The 19,704-nt window shown below is 39.3% G+C and overlaps 1 protein-coding gene across 1 annotated transcript in view; it reads right to left on the reverse strand.

Moving 5' to 3' along the window:
* LOC128365185 (GDNF family receptor alpha-2-like) overlaps positions 1–18,051 on the reverse strand; it is a 44,716-nt gene extending 26,665 nt beyond the window's left edge. The window contains exons 1-3 of the mRNA XM_053325845.1: positions 17,452–18,051; positions 15,760–16,116; positions 5,638–5,733 (exon numbers count right to left, since the gene is read on the reverse strand). Of these exons, the coding sequence (XP_053181820.1) occupies positions 5,638–5,733; positions 15,760–16,116; positions 17,452–17,503 (505 nt within the window). The 5' untranslated portion in view covers positions 17,504–18,051. The remainder of the gene's footprint in view (positions 1–5,637; positions 5,734–15,759; positions 16,117–17,451) is intronic.
* Positions 18,052–19,704: the final 1,653 nt, after the last annotated feature.

Below are 19,704 nucleotides of genomic sequence, written 5' to 3' on the forward strand. Positions count from 1 at the left end.
AATTCAAGCTCCATGAACACAGTGCAAACACTGCAAACAAAAATGCCCATCATTCCGTGCTTCCAGCTTCTCAAATGTGAGTATGTGTTGCTCTGTTTTCTATTATAGTAAACTAAATATTTTCTAGTGTTGGTTGGACAAAGCAATTTATATTGGGGAACTGTAACAGCTATTTCCCTGTTTGTCGATATTGACCCAATGATGAATCAATCATCCAAAAAATCATCTGCAGATGAATCAATAATGAAAGTAATCGTTAGTTGCCTTACTCCTCATCAACAAAAGGTTCTGCATGCATCAAACAGGCGACAGGCACCAAAAATGATTAATTTCCTGAAGTAACTAAACTTGGTGGGGCGAGAAGCTGTCTGTCATTGGGAGTTGTGGGACTGTAAACAAGACAAATGTGTCTACCCGTAGCGTCCCCATGCTTAATCTTTTTGGTTGATTTTGTTAGATTCCCACTGATGTGTAGTCCGATTTGATTGTAACCGGCAAAATATGCATTAATATTATTCATTGTGCTCAATTCATACATTGACTAAAGAGCTTTTTGCAGGAGAACTGATTATCAATAGATTTCCTTTGGGAAAGATCTACTCAGCACACTCTATTATTTGAATGATGAACATGCAAAAAAGTAACATGTGAGTGCCTTTCTTTAGGAAACAGTCTCTTTCATTGGCAACAATACATGTATTTCTTTACAACGACAAGTGAAGAGATAAAAGCAATGCAAGGTGACAAGTGAAGAGGTTGCCGCAGTGCAAGAGTCTTTGGCTTGAAAGCTAATTTAAGTGAGTTTTTTCTTAGATAATATTTTGGTGTTTTTATAAACATGTAGGAGCAGACTAAAGTACATTTTTGCATCAATCCTTTGACATGATTACTGCTAGAGATGAAAAAAAGAAAATCAAATATGTAATATATGATTGGCTGATTCAATCATGGGGCACTGAATTGGATTTGTTGCAAGCCTAAATTCCATGGTAAAATAATAACTAAATATGCTTATGAAATACTGGTGGCAGACAAGATGGGGACAGCAGTAAAGTTAGAAAAAGCAGAAAACAATTCAACAATTCTGTTAATTCGCCTTGTGCATGTTTGGTTTGTGCAGTAGGTTCATGTTTTTGAACAGAGGACTCCTGTGAATAGCACTTTCATACATCTTTTAATTTGCTGCAATGTCATTTGCTTCTGTCATTGAAGCAGAGCTCATTTTGATAGTATTATATTTGATAGTACTACTGTTAAGATTCTGATTATAAGGGCCAAAGTCGTCTCTTTCTCTCTCATTCAGTCACTTGTTCAGTTGGTCTCTATGGTTGCTGAACTGAGTCACATTGTGCTATTTCTGCAACTTTTACATATAGTGCTGTTAGTTTGTTGGGAAGAGGGAAGACTGGATGTTTTCATAGCCAATGCAACAAGCCATTTGTGTCATCTCTCTCTCTCTCTCTCTCTCTCTCTCTCTCTCTCTCACATCCTCTCTGTCTGACTCTGTGTATGATGTATGCAGCAGATATGTTCATAGGGACAATACATCTTTTCATAAGGGTGGCTTGTTACTAGGCCATGTGTGTATTGGGAGAACTACAGTTACAACACATAAGCCTCATCATATTTCAGATACAGGGTTAGTGTCTTAGTCCTGGGGGCAGACCAGACTGTGCACACTAGAGCTGTCACTGTCAAGGAGAAGAGCTGTGTTTCTCTCAGAATTCCCACTGGCTGGTAACCAGTAATCACTTTCAATTCCAGTCAGCTGTCAGTGTCGTCTTACTCACATTTGCTTCTATAACTCAACCAATACTGGATTTTTGAGGCTGACACTGATATTGATAATTAGGAGTTTAAAATAATTAATGATATATCAACATGGCAGATTTATCGGTATGACTCTATTAACTAACCTCTCCTATCTCTACAAATTGCCTGGTCTTGGGATGCCTTACCAGATGCCTGATAATCTTATCCTCTGACCTGACACCCAGCAATTACCTGACTACTTCAGAAATATGGGCAGGTATGCAGCATCACACTTCATGACAGAAACCAGATTGTGGCAGACTGGGCAAATCTAGCCTCTGGGCCATAGTGTGGCAGAATCCTTCCCTGATGCAGCACTTAGATGGATAGGATGTGGAACAAGTTTGTTCCAGCTGATAGCAAAGCCTAAAGCTCTTAGCATGGTCCGTGCCATGACCCGTGTGCAATATCCATTGCAGGTGCATGCACACTGTCTGCAACAATTAATGCATACATAATCACATAACTGTGCAAGCCGTGCTGTAGTCCATGCAGGAGTTGTCATTGCTCTCCGACACTGTACTGGGAGCTGTGGACTACTGTAAACTACAGCAAGCACCCGAGAAGGCTGCTGTAGAGAAAGAAAGCAGGAAAAGCCAAATGTGATGTTTTTAAGTTAAAACAGTTACAGTGACTTGTTCTTCTCTTCTTTATAAACATATTGGTTATCTGATTACCTGTGTGTTTTGGAAGGAGTCAGATGTGGAATTGAATGAGCCAATCATCAACAAGGAGCCAAATGCAGTCACAAGCAGCCCTAATCCAAGCTTTAAAGCCAATTTGAAATAGTGGCCAATCTGTGAAATTACAACTTCCGTGTTCAACAGGGGACCAAAAGGATTCTTCCCATACACAATCATGGGGGAAGGAGTTGACGTAAAATGGTTTTCAACCCCTGTGAAATGATTCATTTCACCATCAGAATTTGATCCATTCAGTCCAATAACATTTGGAAAGTATAGAAGAGCCTGACGACACGTTTTATCCCCATTCAAGTTAGCCAGAGGGCTAAACCGGAAGTTAGCCAACCCCATTGGCCAAAGCCTCCACATGTGCGCAGTATGCATTCATCTGGGTAATTCCTTTACAGCTGGAAGTGGCTTTTTTGGCTTCAGGTGACACTGGGGATCTTTCATAGGAATTAACATGGCTCCACCTCTGTATCCAGTTCTCATTATACATCCATGGCAGGGCCGCTGAACATCATTTTTCAAATTTTGTAAGGCAATTACCATTATTGTGCAACAGAAAACATGCAACAAGCCTACAGTATCTGTGTCAAGAGTTATGCTACTGTGTTAACTTGACAGATGGTCCATTTAAAGTAGCAATACGGTAAGGTCCAGTTTGCTTCTCAATAATAGCCAATAGTCAGTGTTTGTAGCATTATGATTGTGGGAATATTGAAAGCAGTCCAACTTGTCTTAAAACAAAGTAACCTACCATCCCCCTCATTTCTTTAGCGAGGAGAGGCATGGCCCATGTGGAACAGGGCTCCAGGGAACACTACAATCCCAGCAAAGAGGTTTGGGGCAAAATGCCCACTGCTGTCGACAAGGACACTTAAGTCAGAACTAGATGTGACTTTGTGAGAGTAGTAGTGTGTAGGATAAGCAGAAATTAGAACACTGTTTTTGAAGGAGCTGTCCATGATTATGTTGCTATCACAGCTGCTGAAGAAAAGTCAATGAGGGTAGCCACTACCTCTATTAAAGGGACAGAACCCACGGGATTGAACTGACTCACTGTCTTATTGTCTGAGTGTGTACAGTGTATGCAAATTTTCAGTTTAAAGATATGTAAAAATGAGTGGCTAGGACTGCAAAGTTATGACACAGACCCATTAGAAGAAGAGGCCTCTATGAAATAGTTAGGTATCTCTTGGTGTGATGCAGAAACAGAGCCTCCATATGTTCTGTTTCATTCTAACTTCAGCGTGAGTGCAGTTGTGTCCCTTATCTTTCAAAGAAAAACTTATAAAATAGCAGAGATTATTTTTCAATTTCCTACCTTTCCTCTTGGAGAGTATACTTTCCCCTGTCCTCATCAACTAACCAGATATCATATATTCCCTGGGTCCCCTTACAGTTCAACATTTATAGACGTGACTATGAACACTTTTGTGTGGTTTAGTAATCGAAGAGAGAAGTATTTCCATAAAACAAGTGTGTAATTACTTATCTGTTTGCCTGTGGTTTTCTCTCAGTGCCACAATCAATTACTCTGTCCACAGGAATGATAAATAATGAGGAAAGCTTGCGGCAAAACAGATTTCGGAGCGCAAATCCAATATTTCACCTTGGAGAGAATGGAGGAAACAGCTGAAGCAAAATGGATACAGCAATGAGTCCCCTGCCGTGTCTTAATATGTCTAGGTGTACTGTATGGTACTCTTTTTTCTTTTCTTTTTTTACATAAGCAAAATTGAACTCATACACTGGTAGGATAAAGATAAATAACTGAACTCTGACTATTATTTAGACTGACTGTTGGTTAGCAGGGCATCTCAAAACTACCAACTCCTACAGATGTCATCCAGTTTTACCAAATTTAGTTCATAACATTCCTTGTTTTTTGATATTGCATATTCTTTAATTATAACTATTGTCCCTCATTTTATTTTACATACATGAACATTATTCTTGAGCACACTGCATCATTGCAGCCATATTTAGACGTGTGCACTTTTCAATACTTGATGGCAATTCCCCTTTAGGTGGCGCTACAGCAAAATGATAAAATGAAACAGTCATAACTCATAACTCTTTCTCAATTGTTTATCATAAATCTATCACCTATTCATATTTTTGATGCAGACTTAAAAAAGCACCTTATAAACATTTTGTGTAATTAAAATTATAATAATTATAATACATTTTGAGGATTGTGCAACCTTGCACTTTCTAAATGCTTTCTAGATGAATATGCACTTAAATCAAGGAAGATAGTTTGCCATCATTTTCCAAAACTCTAATGTAATCAAAGCCTGCACTTTTTCATATTTATATTGGTAATCTCTCCTTCTTTCAAAATATCAAACAAGCGTCTTTTCAAAAACAAGTGATACACTGCTGATTTCAAGCTAAGGGGATTATGCAAAAAGCGTGTCTTTCTTGTACCTCCCAGTAATAAAACAAAGCAAGATACATCAGCCAAGAGAAAAGGGAAATGTTCTGTCTTCAGTGTTTGTAGATTGCTTTTGGCAAAAAAGGGAAAAAATGGAAGAGAACATCCTCTGGAAATTTCTGTCAGAACTGGATGAAAGCAAACAAATTTTCAAGTAACTGTAGCCTGTAGCTCTGGCAATTGAACAGGCATCACTCCTGTGTCCAATCACACCTATGGTACAACTTTTTTCTCTGCACTGCATTAACGAATGTAGCTGTGTTTTATAATAAGATCTCATTGATGAGTGATACCATGATGGTAATAACCACTGAATAAAATAGCAAGCTATAGCTCCCCTGCTGATTGCTAGTCCGTTTAATTAGTAAACCAAAGAGAAAATCAAACTGAAAGCAAAATCAATAGACTGGAAAAAAATGTACGGTTATACTCTAAAGGAATACGGTTTGCTTCACAATCCCACAACAACCCTCATATGTTACAAGATGGATCAAACAGTAGGCACCCAATTCATTCAAAGGCCAAGGACAGTTGACTGGTGAAATGTCATTAAAAGAAGATCAGTTGACCACAAAAGCTCTTTAGATCACTGCTCTTTTTCTTATCCCAAAAAAACCTCTATTGCATAGTCTTGGGCAAATATCTACCTCGTACTTTCTGTCATTTGATCAACTACCATGGGTTCTATTAAGATCAAACCTGTCATGCCTGAGGAGATGGAGGCCAAGCGGAACGCGTCAGGGTGTCGGTTGGGTGCCACAGGTTCATACGGGGATGAGTCATCAATGTCACCACCTGAAACAACAGCAAGAATGACAAACTTTCAGTGTCACTGAAATAAATGACCTGCTTTGCACTTTACCTTCCCTAGAGCAGAGCAGTGTTTCTGAGAGACCAAAACAGAAACAGGAACAATCATTAGAGATAATGATTAGAAAACATGTACTTTAGCTCCAATAACCTGGAAAACACACAAAAACAGAAAGTGCATCTGGTTTGTGACTTCTTTTTTGACCCTCAATAATAGCAACACTTGTAATAAGTATAATTTAACCTGTCATTTTAATGGATTGGCCAAATGCAGGTTGCAGTAATTTTTTTACTGTAATGTTGTCATTTCCCAGTAATGGACTGGCTGACCAATAAGTGACTCATTGTGAGAGATTAGTAAATGTTTCATAGAGAAATCAGGATGTTCATCATGGCTAAATCATTTTCTTTTGAAAAAAGTATTTGTTGCTGATGTGGTTTGATTTGGGGGTGCAATTAAATGACTAAAGCACAAGCAATGTATCTTCCCTGCTAACAATATGTTGCCAGAGCAAAGAATTAAAAAAATCAAATTAGCACTTAACTGACTGAGTCTCTCCCATGTGTCTGCTTCTCTGTAGGCCCTAATCCCTCATTTAAAATTCATAGCCATTCGGTGTGATTGAGACAAACCCTCTAGTGTGTAATAGCTTCGCATTCGGATCCCAACAGAAACACAGTGAGGATGTTGTGAGAAAGGCTCGGAGGCCCACTGCCACAAATGAGAAAATCTGAAACCTGTTGGTAGAAGACTGCGCTGCCTGGACAACCAATCAGTAGATCCAATCAATAGATACAGTACATTTTGTTTATCAGCGTGCTCTTTGGATGCTTTTGAAACAGATGATGCAGGCTAATAAAATGGTGTCTTGCAGCTGCTCTGATAATAGGCAAGGCTTGTGTGGAAAGTGTATTTATGTGTGTGTGTGTGTGTGTGTGTATATATATATATGTGTGTATGTGTGTGTGTATATGTGTGTGTGCCCATGTTTACCAGTTTACAGTGTTTTTATGTCTCCTGTGAACATATTTAAACATCAAATAAGAAATCAAAACCACAATGATACTGTGGGGTGCAAGTTGTTAAAATTGAATTTGTGCATTGAAACTGAAAGGAAAATGCATACATGTACACTGGCACACGGTAAAAGTGAATGACTAAACTGTAATTAAGGAGAAAAGGAATAAATAATTGATGGGAAGTTTCAATCATTTGTCCATGTCATAAAGAAAACCAACCTCAGATGTGTGTACAACTGCAAAGTCATTGCTTTATGTGTAGTTCTACATCTCCCCTCTACATCAATATTGACAATCATAACAAGATAGAGCAGCTCAGCTGGCCATTCTCTGAGTACATATAGCTATTGACATCTGGCACAGCTGATGATTATATATGTGTTTGAGAAGGAACAATCTGAAGAAAGTCAGACCAGAGACACAAAAGAGAGAAAAGGAAAGATAAAGAGAAAGGAAAAAATGGAAAAGGGACACAGAAGAAACACAAAGAAGGCGACAGAGAGAGCTACAGAAAATTACCTAAATCCTCAAAGTGTTGACTGTATGTGCTTTTCTTGTTTGTTATCGAAAAATGTGCGTAAAGATCAATATGTCTGAAAGTGGAGTTCTGCCTGTTCAACATGATTTACATCATCCTCATCTCCGTTGATGTTTGTCTTTCACATTTTAGTCAAGAGAGAGACTTGAGAGCCTTCCAGACCCTAAGATCTCTTGGTATGTCTAATTACTACAATCACCTTCTGAAGATATTGTGCTTTAGAAGCCTCTCAAGAGTTCAAGACTACCACTTACGCTGCAAACAACCACCTTTAACCCTCCTTTCATGTCTTTTTTTATAGCAGGAGTCATGGCTATTGTGTATTTCAGTAAGGGGCGAATATTCCACAGAAGTGTAATGCCTTGTCCAGTACACCAAGAGCACTTTGTACTGAACAGAACAACATGAAATACACTCCCTATCTTCTGCCAAAAGCAAAATATCTTGTTATGAGGTTGCATATCATTTAGTTCAGGCAGTGTCTTGCGATGTGGGGGAGCCAGGAATCAAACAGCGTTGTTTAAACCACATTAAATTTCATTTGCAAATTGAGTAGTATGTACTGTGATGATCCTATAAAACACAACAGCTGCTGTAGTCAAGGAATTTTAAAAGCTTATTTACATGGATGTTACAAGCCATGTTGAATTACAAAAATGCAAAACACGTATAATCACTCAAGCCCTAGGATGTGAAAAAAAAGAAACCTACAGCAGGAGGCCTTGTTGTACTTAAAAAAAAACTTGCTCTTTGACAGTCACCCTGGACCCAATTATGCATTCATCAAGTAATAGAAAATTCTTCCCAGCTATTTAGTGATAAGATGTTTTTAGCTGCAGGGCAACAACTTATCGCTGTAATTAAGCCTCCGTTTGACTCCATTTGCTCTGACAGTATGGAGAATGACCGGCAACGGCTCAGACAGACAATCAGGCCTTCCCCTAGTTACAGCATGAGAGTAATACTACTTCTAAGTGGATTCACAGTCCTCTCCTTTGCCATAAGGGGTTTTATGAAGCTGTTAGACACCATCACTCATCCTTTTCACATGCATTATCAATGAAGCTAAACTCCTGAGGTGATGGAAACTGTCCTATGGATTTTTTCAGTGACATTCTTGGCAACCCCTTTACGGCTGAAAGCAAAGTCAATTTTAATAACTGTCATTCACCTTGTTTTGTTTTTTCAAAGGTGCCCTGTACTGATTGTGTTCCTATTTAGTATTGATTTTATATTGTTCTCTTTTAGCTGCAGGCAATGTTGTAAAAAATTCCAAGTACTCCTGTTACATATTACATATTACTTTCATTATGAATAATAACAATTCAACTTCTGTTTTATATTAATTGCATACAAAGAAAGCTAAGCACAGCCTGAGCAGCCTACAGCACAGCCAGAGGTCCTCTGCCAAGCCCTGTTGGTTGTTGCATGGACATGAATTGTAACAAAAGGTGACTGAGCATTTGCTGTCAGAGCTCTCAAAGCCTGCAGATGAGCTGTCAGAGATCTGGCCAGCCAGAGCAGTCACCTCTTTAAATTGCTTCTCAAAACACACTTGTGTATCAGAGGAAACACTGGCATGGGAATTTATTACATTTTTATAAAGCAAATTCATCTTTGCTACCATAATGTGTTCATTTTAACAAAGAGAAGATAAAGTAAAGTGATACCTTAAATGCATCCTTCTTTGAATTGTGCTTCAGAATACAAGTAATGTAGAAGCATAAATTCAGTTAGTTAAGACTCAGGTTTTGGAGTAATATTGACATTTTAAACTCAATTTCAAGCCATACAAATAGCATATTGGATTAGCCCACAATAATATTTCAAGTCACAATTCCAATCCAGTGTGGCTTGGTGGGCAAACACAGCTGAGAAAATGAGTGCTGAAATTTTCAAGCCTTCCCTTTGGCTATGCAAATGTAAAGTTAATATGAATAGTTACACACTCGCTTACCTAAATCAGTATTTTAATACCTGGTGTCAGGTATTAAATGTTGAATATGGTGTAAATCCTGCAAAACTTTCAGAAAAAATTGTGGTTTTATGGTATAGCAGCATAGTGAAGAGATCATTAAAAGTAGTGCAGCTCAGTATATTAGCCTCTCCTAACAATTTTACATTTGATATCAAAATTAGTTACTTTGGATGTTACAAAAGAGTTGGTTGTTGTTAAAAAACTTAAATGTTTACTGTAAACATGATAACTGTTACTGTATGGCTGCAGTGATAACTGAGACATGATAACCTAAATAATTAATGTAACTGTTGAGAAAGCGTTAAATAATAATCTCACCTGACTTATTTCAACAAGCAGCCATTTTAATTAATGACGCAGGGAGAGAAAGACAGAGAGAGAGAGAGAGAGGGAGAGAGAGAGAGAGAGAGAGAGAGAGAGAGAGAGAGAGAGAGAGAGAGAGAGAGGTAGCCATGCTGTGATGACGACCACTGGGTCTGGTAGTTGACTTCTGCAATGCACATTCATTCAGCACCGCTGTGAATCTTTCTGCCAGGAGTGAGTCTTAATGCCTGCATCATGACAGTATTCACTGAGCAGAATGGCCCGTCACTCACCCTCCCATCTGATGGAGAGGTGCTGAGAACTCACTCTGCTATAAAAGGCTAATCTAAACCCCGCTATCTGGCCCTCATTTCAGTCGTGCTGTCACACTCTATACCAGCCTCCACGTGAATGGGAGTCATCTCAGGCCATTCACCTTACAGTATAGAAAATCATTAGACAGATTTACAAGGAAAAACAGTGCCTGTTTTGTCATCATATTTCACTGATCTTTTTTTGCGTTTTGGGGACGAGAGATAAAAAGGAAGGGATGAAAAGGACGAGGAGGGGAAAACTATTAAAGACCTTATTGATCACATCCAGAGGCTATCGACAGGTTGCTTCCATTGATGATGAAGAAGCCACCTAGCGAGTGTCGGCTGGGCCTCCAGCACAGGGAGGGAGAAAGTGGAGAGGACATATTCAGCATGCAGGAGCCTGCTTCTCCTATCCCCTGACATGCGGGGCAGGCTGGAAAAATGTTCTGCTTATGACAGTGGATGGCTAAGGTAATGGCCGGTGACTGCTACCATTGCTCATAGTAATGATGGTTTCACCCAGGAATACTGTGTACCTTTGTAACCTCCCCTCCTCTGTCGTTTCCCCCCATGATTCTCACTTTCTCCCTCTCGCTCTTTCTTTCTTCAGGTTTCTCCATCTCTCTCTTAAATTTTCTCCCACCCTCATTATTTATCTACTGCCCTATCCTCACCTCCTGTCCTCTCTCTTGCTCTCTCCATTTCTCTTCTTCCCTGCCTTAGTCCATCATAGAGTTCACAGCATTCTCACACTGTCCATTTCTTGAAACGTCCACAGCATTAGATGCTAACTTACGATATTAGCATGATATAGTGACATATTCAGAGGGTGACCTTTGCAACACTGACATCCATGAAAATGGAGAAAATAAATCATTCTACAAAATTTTCTGGTATTCTGGTGATTTCATGTAAAGATACAGTCTCCGCTCACAATAAGCTGGGGAAGACTAGTGTGGAGCACTGGTGGAGCTCCCTTTTTTCTCTGTGTAGTGAAAGTTGGCTCAGCTAATTAAACTGTTCTGAAAGGTCTTCAAAAGATCTTCGATTCCTCCTTTAAAAGCCGGGCTGTGGTTTCATAGCTAAGGCTATGATATAATGTGTGTTGGAGGTATGGAACTTATCATTTAAATTACCAATTCCTCTGCAAACCTGCGAGGCTTATATGCATGAGGACCAGGGCACAACTGAAAAAGAACTGCAGCTGCTTATACAATATCCCTGTGTGCAACAGCCAGTGTATCTTGTTTAGTAATTACTTCTTTTATAGATTTAAACTGCTAGACCTCAATGCTTCACACCAACACCGGCTCATTCAGGGCAGAAACCACCGATTATCCATCAAGGACGGCTGCATTGATGCATTGAATTCAGCTGCCATTTTCTGTTAGAAAACCCAATTAACAAGTCATCATTAGCACCAATGCTGATGGCTCAAAGAATGGCATTATAATACCCTTTAGCAGAGGTTCTTTTTCATTTTTTATTTAAACAGTGCAGTACAGTTGCCTAAAGGCAGGTTACAGTATACCAATCAAGAAGAAGATCTGACCCCCACATTATAGCTGCGGGGACTTGTTATTGAAACAGATTCACACTGGTGAGGAATGTATTTAAAATTTAAAATGCTGCAGGAACGTAGCTGCCATCGTCTGCTGAAATGTGTCAAAATGCTTTCTGCTGGTATTTCAAGAAGATACATCAAGCAACAATTGATGATGGTACTGAGTCATTGTTGTCACTCTGATGCACTTTGTACTGTATTAAGTATTTTCTCAGGAACAATGCACTGTTTCATAGCACAAATTGTCAACTTTGAAACACCATTCAAAGATGCAGTCGTCTTCTTGGAGACACTCATCCTGCTCTTAAGTGTCTGAACTTTGTTTGCTATTTATTACCATTGCAAGTTTCAGCTCAAGATACACTGCAACTTAAGGGCCTTTCCACCAGGGCCTATTTTTGGCAGGCCTGGTTTGACTTAGCTGATGATTGAAAGATTGTCTTTTCAGTCTGAGTGTAGATTCTTCAGTTTACTTTCAAATAAGCATGATATTTTAAATCAACATGGACAAAGAATGAACAGTATTTCTTTAATCACTCTGAAATTCACAGCAGGCATCCATTACTCTGTACCGACTGAGTGTGCACTATCTCGGGAAAGTGATGCTGATGTTCAGGTTGAGCAATAATCAACACACATCTCACATACAAAGTAACATGACATATTTCCTTCTTGTTTTACGTGTTTCCATGGCAATCAGACAAAGCCATGCCACTACTTCAGTGTTGGAAAACTGTTTTTCAGTTGGCTATCAGTTATTTTCCATTTGAAATGAAAACAAGAAGGTTAAAAATCTGGAACTGAAACGTCAATCAATAGCACACTTTTTAATTTAATTTCTGATACAAAACTGAAAGTTGAATTGATATCCCTTACTTTAGTCCTATTTTTCTTTTCTCTGACATTTGCAGGGATGAGAGAAGGTCAAGTGATACAGTTTTTTACAGGTAAATAATGATTGAAAAACAATCATAATCATCCATTTTGACCATAGCTGTCTCCAAACTGCAGGTGTTAAACTTTTGAATCAAAGCTCTGCAGAAAACATGTTGAAGTCATAATTTTCAATCTATAAATTACCAATAAAAAGTAGATCATGATATATTTCTGCCTTTCATTCAGGTCCATACGAATTATTATTATTATTATTATTATTATTATTATTATTATTCATTCATTCAAAACACCATCCCACAATTCAAAATCTCAAATATTTATTAAAGTTAATACATTAAAAAACAAACATTTGAGAGAATCAGAGTTATCATTTGTTAGAAAATAAAGTTCTTACTATTGTTTTAAGGTGCTAATGCAACAACTTTGTTTCTGAAGCAAAAGGGGAGATAAACGAAGCAGCAGAGTAGTGAGTTTGAAGACGTAAACCATGCCAAGGTCATTTTGAATGTCTGAATTGCCTTCATATCACTTGAAGTATAGCCCCTGAACTGATCCACGTGGCACTTATATGTGTTATGGTCGTTCAGATGGCAAGCCCTTATCATCTGGGAAATAAACATCTTCTCTTGATAGAGGGATGCAGTAATGTGCACATTTGAAATATAATCTTTGATGTGAGTACTTCAGTTGATGTTCCTGAAGCAATCTACTTGAATGTACAGTCTGAATATGAAAACATCTTAAGTCCAACCAAGTTCAAGAGGTACACATGTATATAAATGCAGCAAGTCACATTCATACAATGTTTTCCGAGAACCTCTAAAAACCAAAGCTATGCCTTTGAATTTCCTACTGTGCACAGTTTGTAAGCATATTAAGAAGACATGGTCAAACACTTCTCTGATGCCCCTGTTCAAAAGAGATACACTTCAAATTTTATGTGTTTATCTATATTCCTCTTAGATTCAAGAGGCTCCAACACTAACATCTGATCTGAAAAGCTTAAGTTCACATCCTCAAAATGGCACAAAAAGAGCCTTTATCATGCTGATTTATCCTGTTGACTGTATGTCCACTTTAGGGCTACATATTTATTAATGCTCAGTGGTAAACTTATTGAACTGTTTATTACATTTATTTGTTTCTGTATTTGAAATCAAGGGTATACACTAAGGTAGTGAGATAACCTTGCCTGAGGCAGTGGGTATCTGTGTGCCGTTTGTGGAAGGCTGGTCTGAGTACAGCGGATTGTTTTAGATTCACTACATCTCTCGTTGATATCAGTTGTCTTTTCACAGATACAATGGTTTAGCCCTCAAGCTTAAGGAGCCAACATCCTGCCCCTGGTCAATATGGGTCATAAGCAGCACACCAAGTTCTCGCTAGAGTGAGATTTTTATATGTCTTTCTACACTTTATACTGGCTTTACGTCGCGGGAAAGTGCCCATATGTGCAAAGTGATGAAATATGCCATCAACCAGACTATTCTTCAAACAGAGCTTATCACATCAGTAAAAATTACACATGCCTTTTAAAATCTCAGTTCTCCTATAGTCCTAGCTTTCCTTTTATGTCTCATAGATTCTTGCTCTCGTCATGTCTCCATATTAACAGAAGTGAAATACAACTTTCAAACATTACATGTTATCTAACCATACCACTACAACAATTGAAACCTCCCCATTTTGTGAGCAAATGATTTTTAAAGTGGTTTAGCACCATTTCGAGAGGGTCTGTTGGGATTCAGCCTTTCGTGTTTGTTTCCAGAGATGGATGTTGTACATAGATTGTTTCCCGTTAACAAAAGCTTGCTTGACTGCACAATGGATCGTGATTAGATTAAAGCTGCACTGTAAGAGCTTTTCGTTTGTGTTAAAGCGGGTTTTATCTCCAAGGGCGACAGGGCCAAAACGGGACACTGCTGAGAAGCATTCTTCATAAAGAAACTTTGTGAAGGGCATACTCCAGGCACAGGAGGTCTCTATCTTTGACAGACATACAACTTGCATGATGTATTCAAAAACACAAACACTCCAGACTGATGCAGTTATTTCTTGGAAAAGGAGACAGAAGTCATACCAAGATGGAGAGAGCAGAAAGTAGAAAGCGTTGGAAAAGAGGGGAAAGACAGGGAAAGAGACAGAAGGCCTGGGGAGCATCCATGTCATTACATTTCCCTTGAACTCATGTCAGGGACCCTCTGCTGCCATCAGTCTGATGAAGTGTAGCTGGTGCTATGAGCAGTCAGCCTGTCGAATCACTTCACGGATCACAACACAAAAGCCCAGAATGCTCAAAGCTCAGAGTCTTTGCAACATTTCCACCATTACCCCACGTGTCAAAACAGCTGAGTACATTATGTCCTCCATGTTTACACGGCATCACTGTGAGTGATGTTTCTTTGACATCAGAGACTCGGACTGTGGAACTGGCCATGTGTACAAGTGTGGAGAGCAGTCACTCTTGGGTAATAGTCCCCTTAGGCCTGATCCCTGGGGCATGGCATCTACAACAGCTCCGATTCAGTCATATTTGTCTTAATATGAAACACTGTGTACTTTTTACCCTTAAGGATGGATGAAAGAGTAATGTCAGTCCAGGGGGCTGCTTTATGCCCTCTAAATGGATTGCAATGTAAAAACTAGAAGTTACAACAAGAGTGCTATTTTATGTCCTGCGTAAGTGGACACATAAGGACCACTGAGGTATACAATTGTAATTTAATTACATAGTAATATGGAACACTTTAGGTGAAAACCAATAGGTCTACCATAACAGGTCTACCTAATGTAATCCCATTATAGCCCCATTACCTTAGAAAGGGTGAGGAAAGTAGGAAAGCATATATTTTTCATTAGAGGTTCTGGATATCACTATAAGAGTGCATCAGGGAATAGGGCATCAACAAAGGGTGTGGTGTGCATTCTTCTCATCTTTGCTTGGAAACTATACTTGCATTTGAGATTGGATGATTCATCTAAAATAGATGTAAAGCTTAAGATTGCTCATTAATATCAATAGAGGTATGGTGTATATTCACAGATAAATTATTTACTGCAATGCATATGCATCTTGTTGTACACTTGTTGTGTTGTGATATGAAGCTCTTGTAATGCAAAACATACTCAGTTAAAACACCACTGAGCTTGTTGTAAGCTGATTTCACAGCCACAGAGGGAATACATAAGGAAACAAATGACACTGAGGACTGTAATTGCTTGCAATAATAGGATAATTGGTAAAAACATGAAAAAAGCATGTGCTAATGCGCTCATTTGTACTTTTACAAAGAATCAGCATGACCTGAAAATGTATTAGTATGTGATAAGTTTGATTTTTGTGTGGCTACCTCTCAGAAAATGACAGAGAATTGTAAAAGTGTTTGCCTCCTACCTTCAGTCAGTCCCATGTGGATGGACCAGTAGTTCTGCAGACACTGTAGCTCCTTTTTCATGCCCCTCTTGCAGCGACAGTAATACAAAGGACTAACTAGCAGCACTTCCAAGGCAGCCTGGCACTCCCTGTTGTTGTCCAGCATGGCTTCCTTCTCCTTGCCCACAAGGCACTGGCGCATCACCCGATACCGAGAGCTGCAGTGAGGGTTCTGGTTGCACATGTCACTTGCCTGGATGCAGTCCACCCATTCTGTCTGAGCTCCGGGCCCAGACTCAGTGTCTGGAGATCCAGGAGCACTGTTGGCCACGGACACAGGCAAAGGTGAGGGACCATCCCAGGAACTCGCTGCCTTATCTAGGTGGGGATGAGGAGAAAAAGGTGGGGGTGTCAAGAAAAATTAGATTGTAAATTGAGGTGTCAGTTATGGTGTGTGTGTGTGTGTGTGTGTGTGTGTGTGTGTGTGTGTGTGTGTGTGTGTGTGTGTGTGTGTTTATAATACTCAAACAAATATTACAAAGGTGCTTTCATGGTTGTTTGTTTTCTTTCTTTTTTCTTTCTTTTGATGCAACAGGTTGGATGCGGAAGCAAAAAACTGGTTTTGTTGGCGTATGATAGCATGTCTATGCATGCCAAAACATCTTAGCAAGACACTTAAATCCTTAATTTTCCTATGGAGTCTGCCCTTAATTTATCTCCATGTGGTCATTGGAGTTTCATAATCTTGTTTTTTAATTTAGTTTTTATTCAGTACTTTACCTGTGTTCACTTTAGTGCATCTGAGGTTGCCAAACCAAACAAGCTTACACCTCTCATTCTCCTATTAAGTATTTTTTGATCAAGATCATCAAAGATCTAATATCAAAACAGAGCCTAATCGAGACCTACACTCAGCTGACATCTGGTACCCAGAAACTTACAATGAGTAAAGTGATCCACAGAGCAGAGATTAAGGTGTTGCCGTTTGACAAAAGTCAAGATTCAAACACACCTCCTTCACACAAACCAAAGTACAGGCCGGTCTGTTGAAATGACAAGAGAGACCCCTTGTGGTGATATGAAGCATTGAGCTCGGAGAAGAAGAGTATGGATGCTGCATCAGAATCAGAGAGCAACGGGTAAGAAAAAGAGTGACATGAAGTTAAACTGTGAAATTGTTTTAGCAGCCCAGTTATGCAAAGAAAGAAAGTGTCGGCATCTGACGACGACCATGATCTGATAATCGTCTTAATGGCGATAAAGGTGATGATGAAGATGATGAGGACGATTAATTTTTTCATATTGACCAAATACAAGTGTGTAACTGAAAAAAGACCACAGAGATTTTTCTTTACTGACTAAACGACACATTGTGCTGTTCAAACAATGAGCTCTTGAATAGGAAATAAAAATGATTCACTTGCGACGACCAAGTTCAGTCTGTAGCTGTGGGTGACAATTAAACATAATGTAATCAAATCATCCGACTGTAACGTGAACGCCCTCCAGCATTTCAATGCACATCTTTTTCTTCTTTTTTTTTTTACAGAATAACCTTGTGCCCTCAAACAAGTCCGGCTTCAGAAAAGTAGACGCACATCTACCAAATATAAAAATGTTCCATACAAATAATTATTAATGTCAATATGTATCTGTGCTCTGCATTAATGCATAATGTTCATTAGACATTTTTCTCCATATTTCACTTCTCACCTAGGAGCAGAAGAAAGCTGTAAACGCACACCCACACAGTGACAGACTTCATATTGGACTCAGCGGTAGGAAAGAGGAGTTGGGGTCCAATTAGACTAATATTTCCACCTTGTGAAAGGTTAATTCCCCTCTCCGGATCCTTGACCCAGGCGTAGGCTAACTGTAAAAAATCAATATCCTCATTCAACTCCAAAATAAAGACGCACCTCCAAAAATCCTCGATCCCACAAAAATAATCCACAGTTTTTGTTATAATATAGGCTACTAACCACCGCACATGAAAAAAGGAGAATCCTCTGATTTGAAAAATAAAAAAAAAATCAAATGCCAAACAACCAATCAATCAATCCATGAAAGCAGTTTCTCAGGGTCCGTCTGTGCTGCGTTCATAACGACAAACTACTCGGACTTGATCTCTCCGCATTATAAGGGCTCAGACTGCCCGCTCATATTGCCCCTTGGAGACAATTTGTCCCTAAAATATTCCTTAAACTGGCGTGAAATGATCTGTCAGCTACGCCAATATCTCTAACGAGGGAGAAGAACTCATCTGAAAGTGCAACAAAAAACTGACTGGATTTTTACCCCCTACTGGCTCTCCTTAAAAGCTGTGCGCTCCTCTGAAGGGAGTGAACTCTCCTTTTGCACTGCATGCGTGTAGAGGCATCGCAGCACTTTATAAAGAGGAGTTTCTGTGGTCCGGCAGAGGGCGCTGCCGCCGCGTGCCCCCATTGGAGAATGTTGGACTCGTTCACACCAAGGAACAATAATACATTTTACCCCTATAGAAAAATCACCGCGATATTGCTTGAATATTCCTACAGGGAGACGGAGGGAAATGCATCTGTGGTGCTCAGCACTGAGATTATAGTGACCTCACTTGCCCTGTGTGATATTTCTTTAATCTCCTGTGGTATTGCTATAGGATTTCCTGTGAAGCCATACATTCTGTGAAACAATTTCTATGATTAATGTATGATACTACCCTTCTTACTTCTTATTACTCTGTCTTTTATAAGGGAGTCTTTACAGTTCTGTTCTGGCTGGCTCAAATTACAACTGTAGTTGTGATGAGGCCACAAATGCAACTCATCAAGGAAGGCGTAGGAGACAATGATGAGTGTGTTGGCTACTTGCACTCATAGCAAGGATATCTCGTCAGCCAGCACATAGAGCATCTTTTATTCAAGTATATAGTGAAGCCACTAAATACCATTCATTGTGTGAATGACATCAGGGCCACGTTCATTGTGGATCCACAAAACTCCAAGAAATTCACAAAAAGGTTTTTTGGTGCAGAGTTCAAAGGTGGACTCAGCGATGACGGTGATGAAAATGTCATAATTCTTTTCTGCAATATCCCAACACTTGATTACATGACATCTGTGTTTCCTCCATTTGAAAGCGAGATTTTAATAAATGGCACAATGCCTCATATTATATTTGTGCTCAGAGGAAGTAAGCCAACAACCCCGCAGAATCTGCCATTTTTCAAAGTGGCTTCACATTAAACAAAATGACTTTGTTGTGCATCATTGCTTAAATAGTGCCTGGAATGTCATAAATCTTTACAAATCTTGAAAACAAAGTCTCTATTTAGAGGCTCTGACAGTGACAAACTGCAAGGCCACTGGCTCATAATGATGTTTGACTGTCAGCCCAGGCTTCCGTCCAAGAGGGAAAAGAGCGCGCCGTTATAATGGCAAAATCAGCCTCATTCTGCCTATATTGGCCCGGGCTTATTCTCATCTCCCCCCAGAGTTTGAAGCCTCTGTCGTTATGAGGACACTGTAAAGCATCATCCACCACTATGTCTGTATCCTGCATCTGTCCTGCATCAGTACTGCAGCGGCTGATACAGCCTAGCCTTCAACAGTTTTTAAGTGGAAGTGCCTTTTCAATCACAGAAAAGCAACCCTATGCCTTCAAGCAACTATTTCCAGAACCAGACCAATTTAAGCAGATAACAAAGAAGGCATTTAGTTATTCCAGTAATTTTTCACTGAACATCAGTTGCATAAACTGTTTAAAGTTTACAGTTGCCTGAGCAGTAGGCTCAGGAGGGAGAAGAAATTTCTAATAACACAAAAAGCATGAAATCAAGAGCGAGGCATTAGTTGGTAACACAGTGAATAAAACAACAAAATTTGAATTGTGAATTCTTATTCAGGCATCACATTATTTCATCCATGATATGCAAAATGAATGAATCCTCTCCTCACATTTTTTTCTTGAGCCAGACCAACCAGGTCC

This window comes from Scomber japonicus, chromosome 9 (assembly GCF_027409825.1).
Source record: "Scomber japonicus isolate fScoJap1 chromosome 9, fScoJap1.pri, whole genome shotgun sequence".
In the NCBI taxonomy this organism is placed as follows: Eukaryota; Metazoa; Chordata; class Actinopteri; order Scombriformes; family Scombridae; genus Scomber; species Scomber japonicus.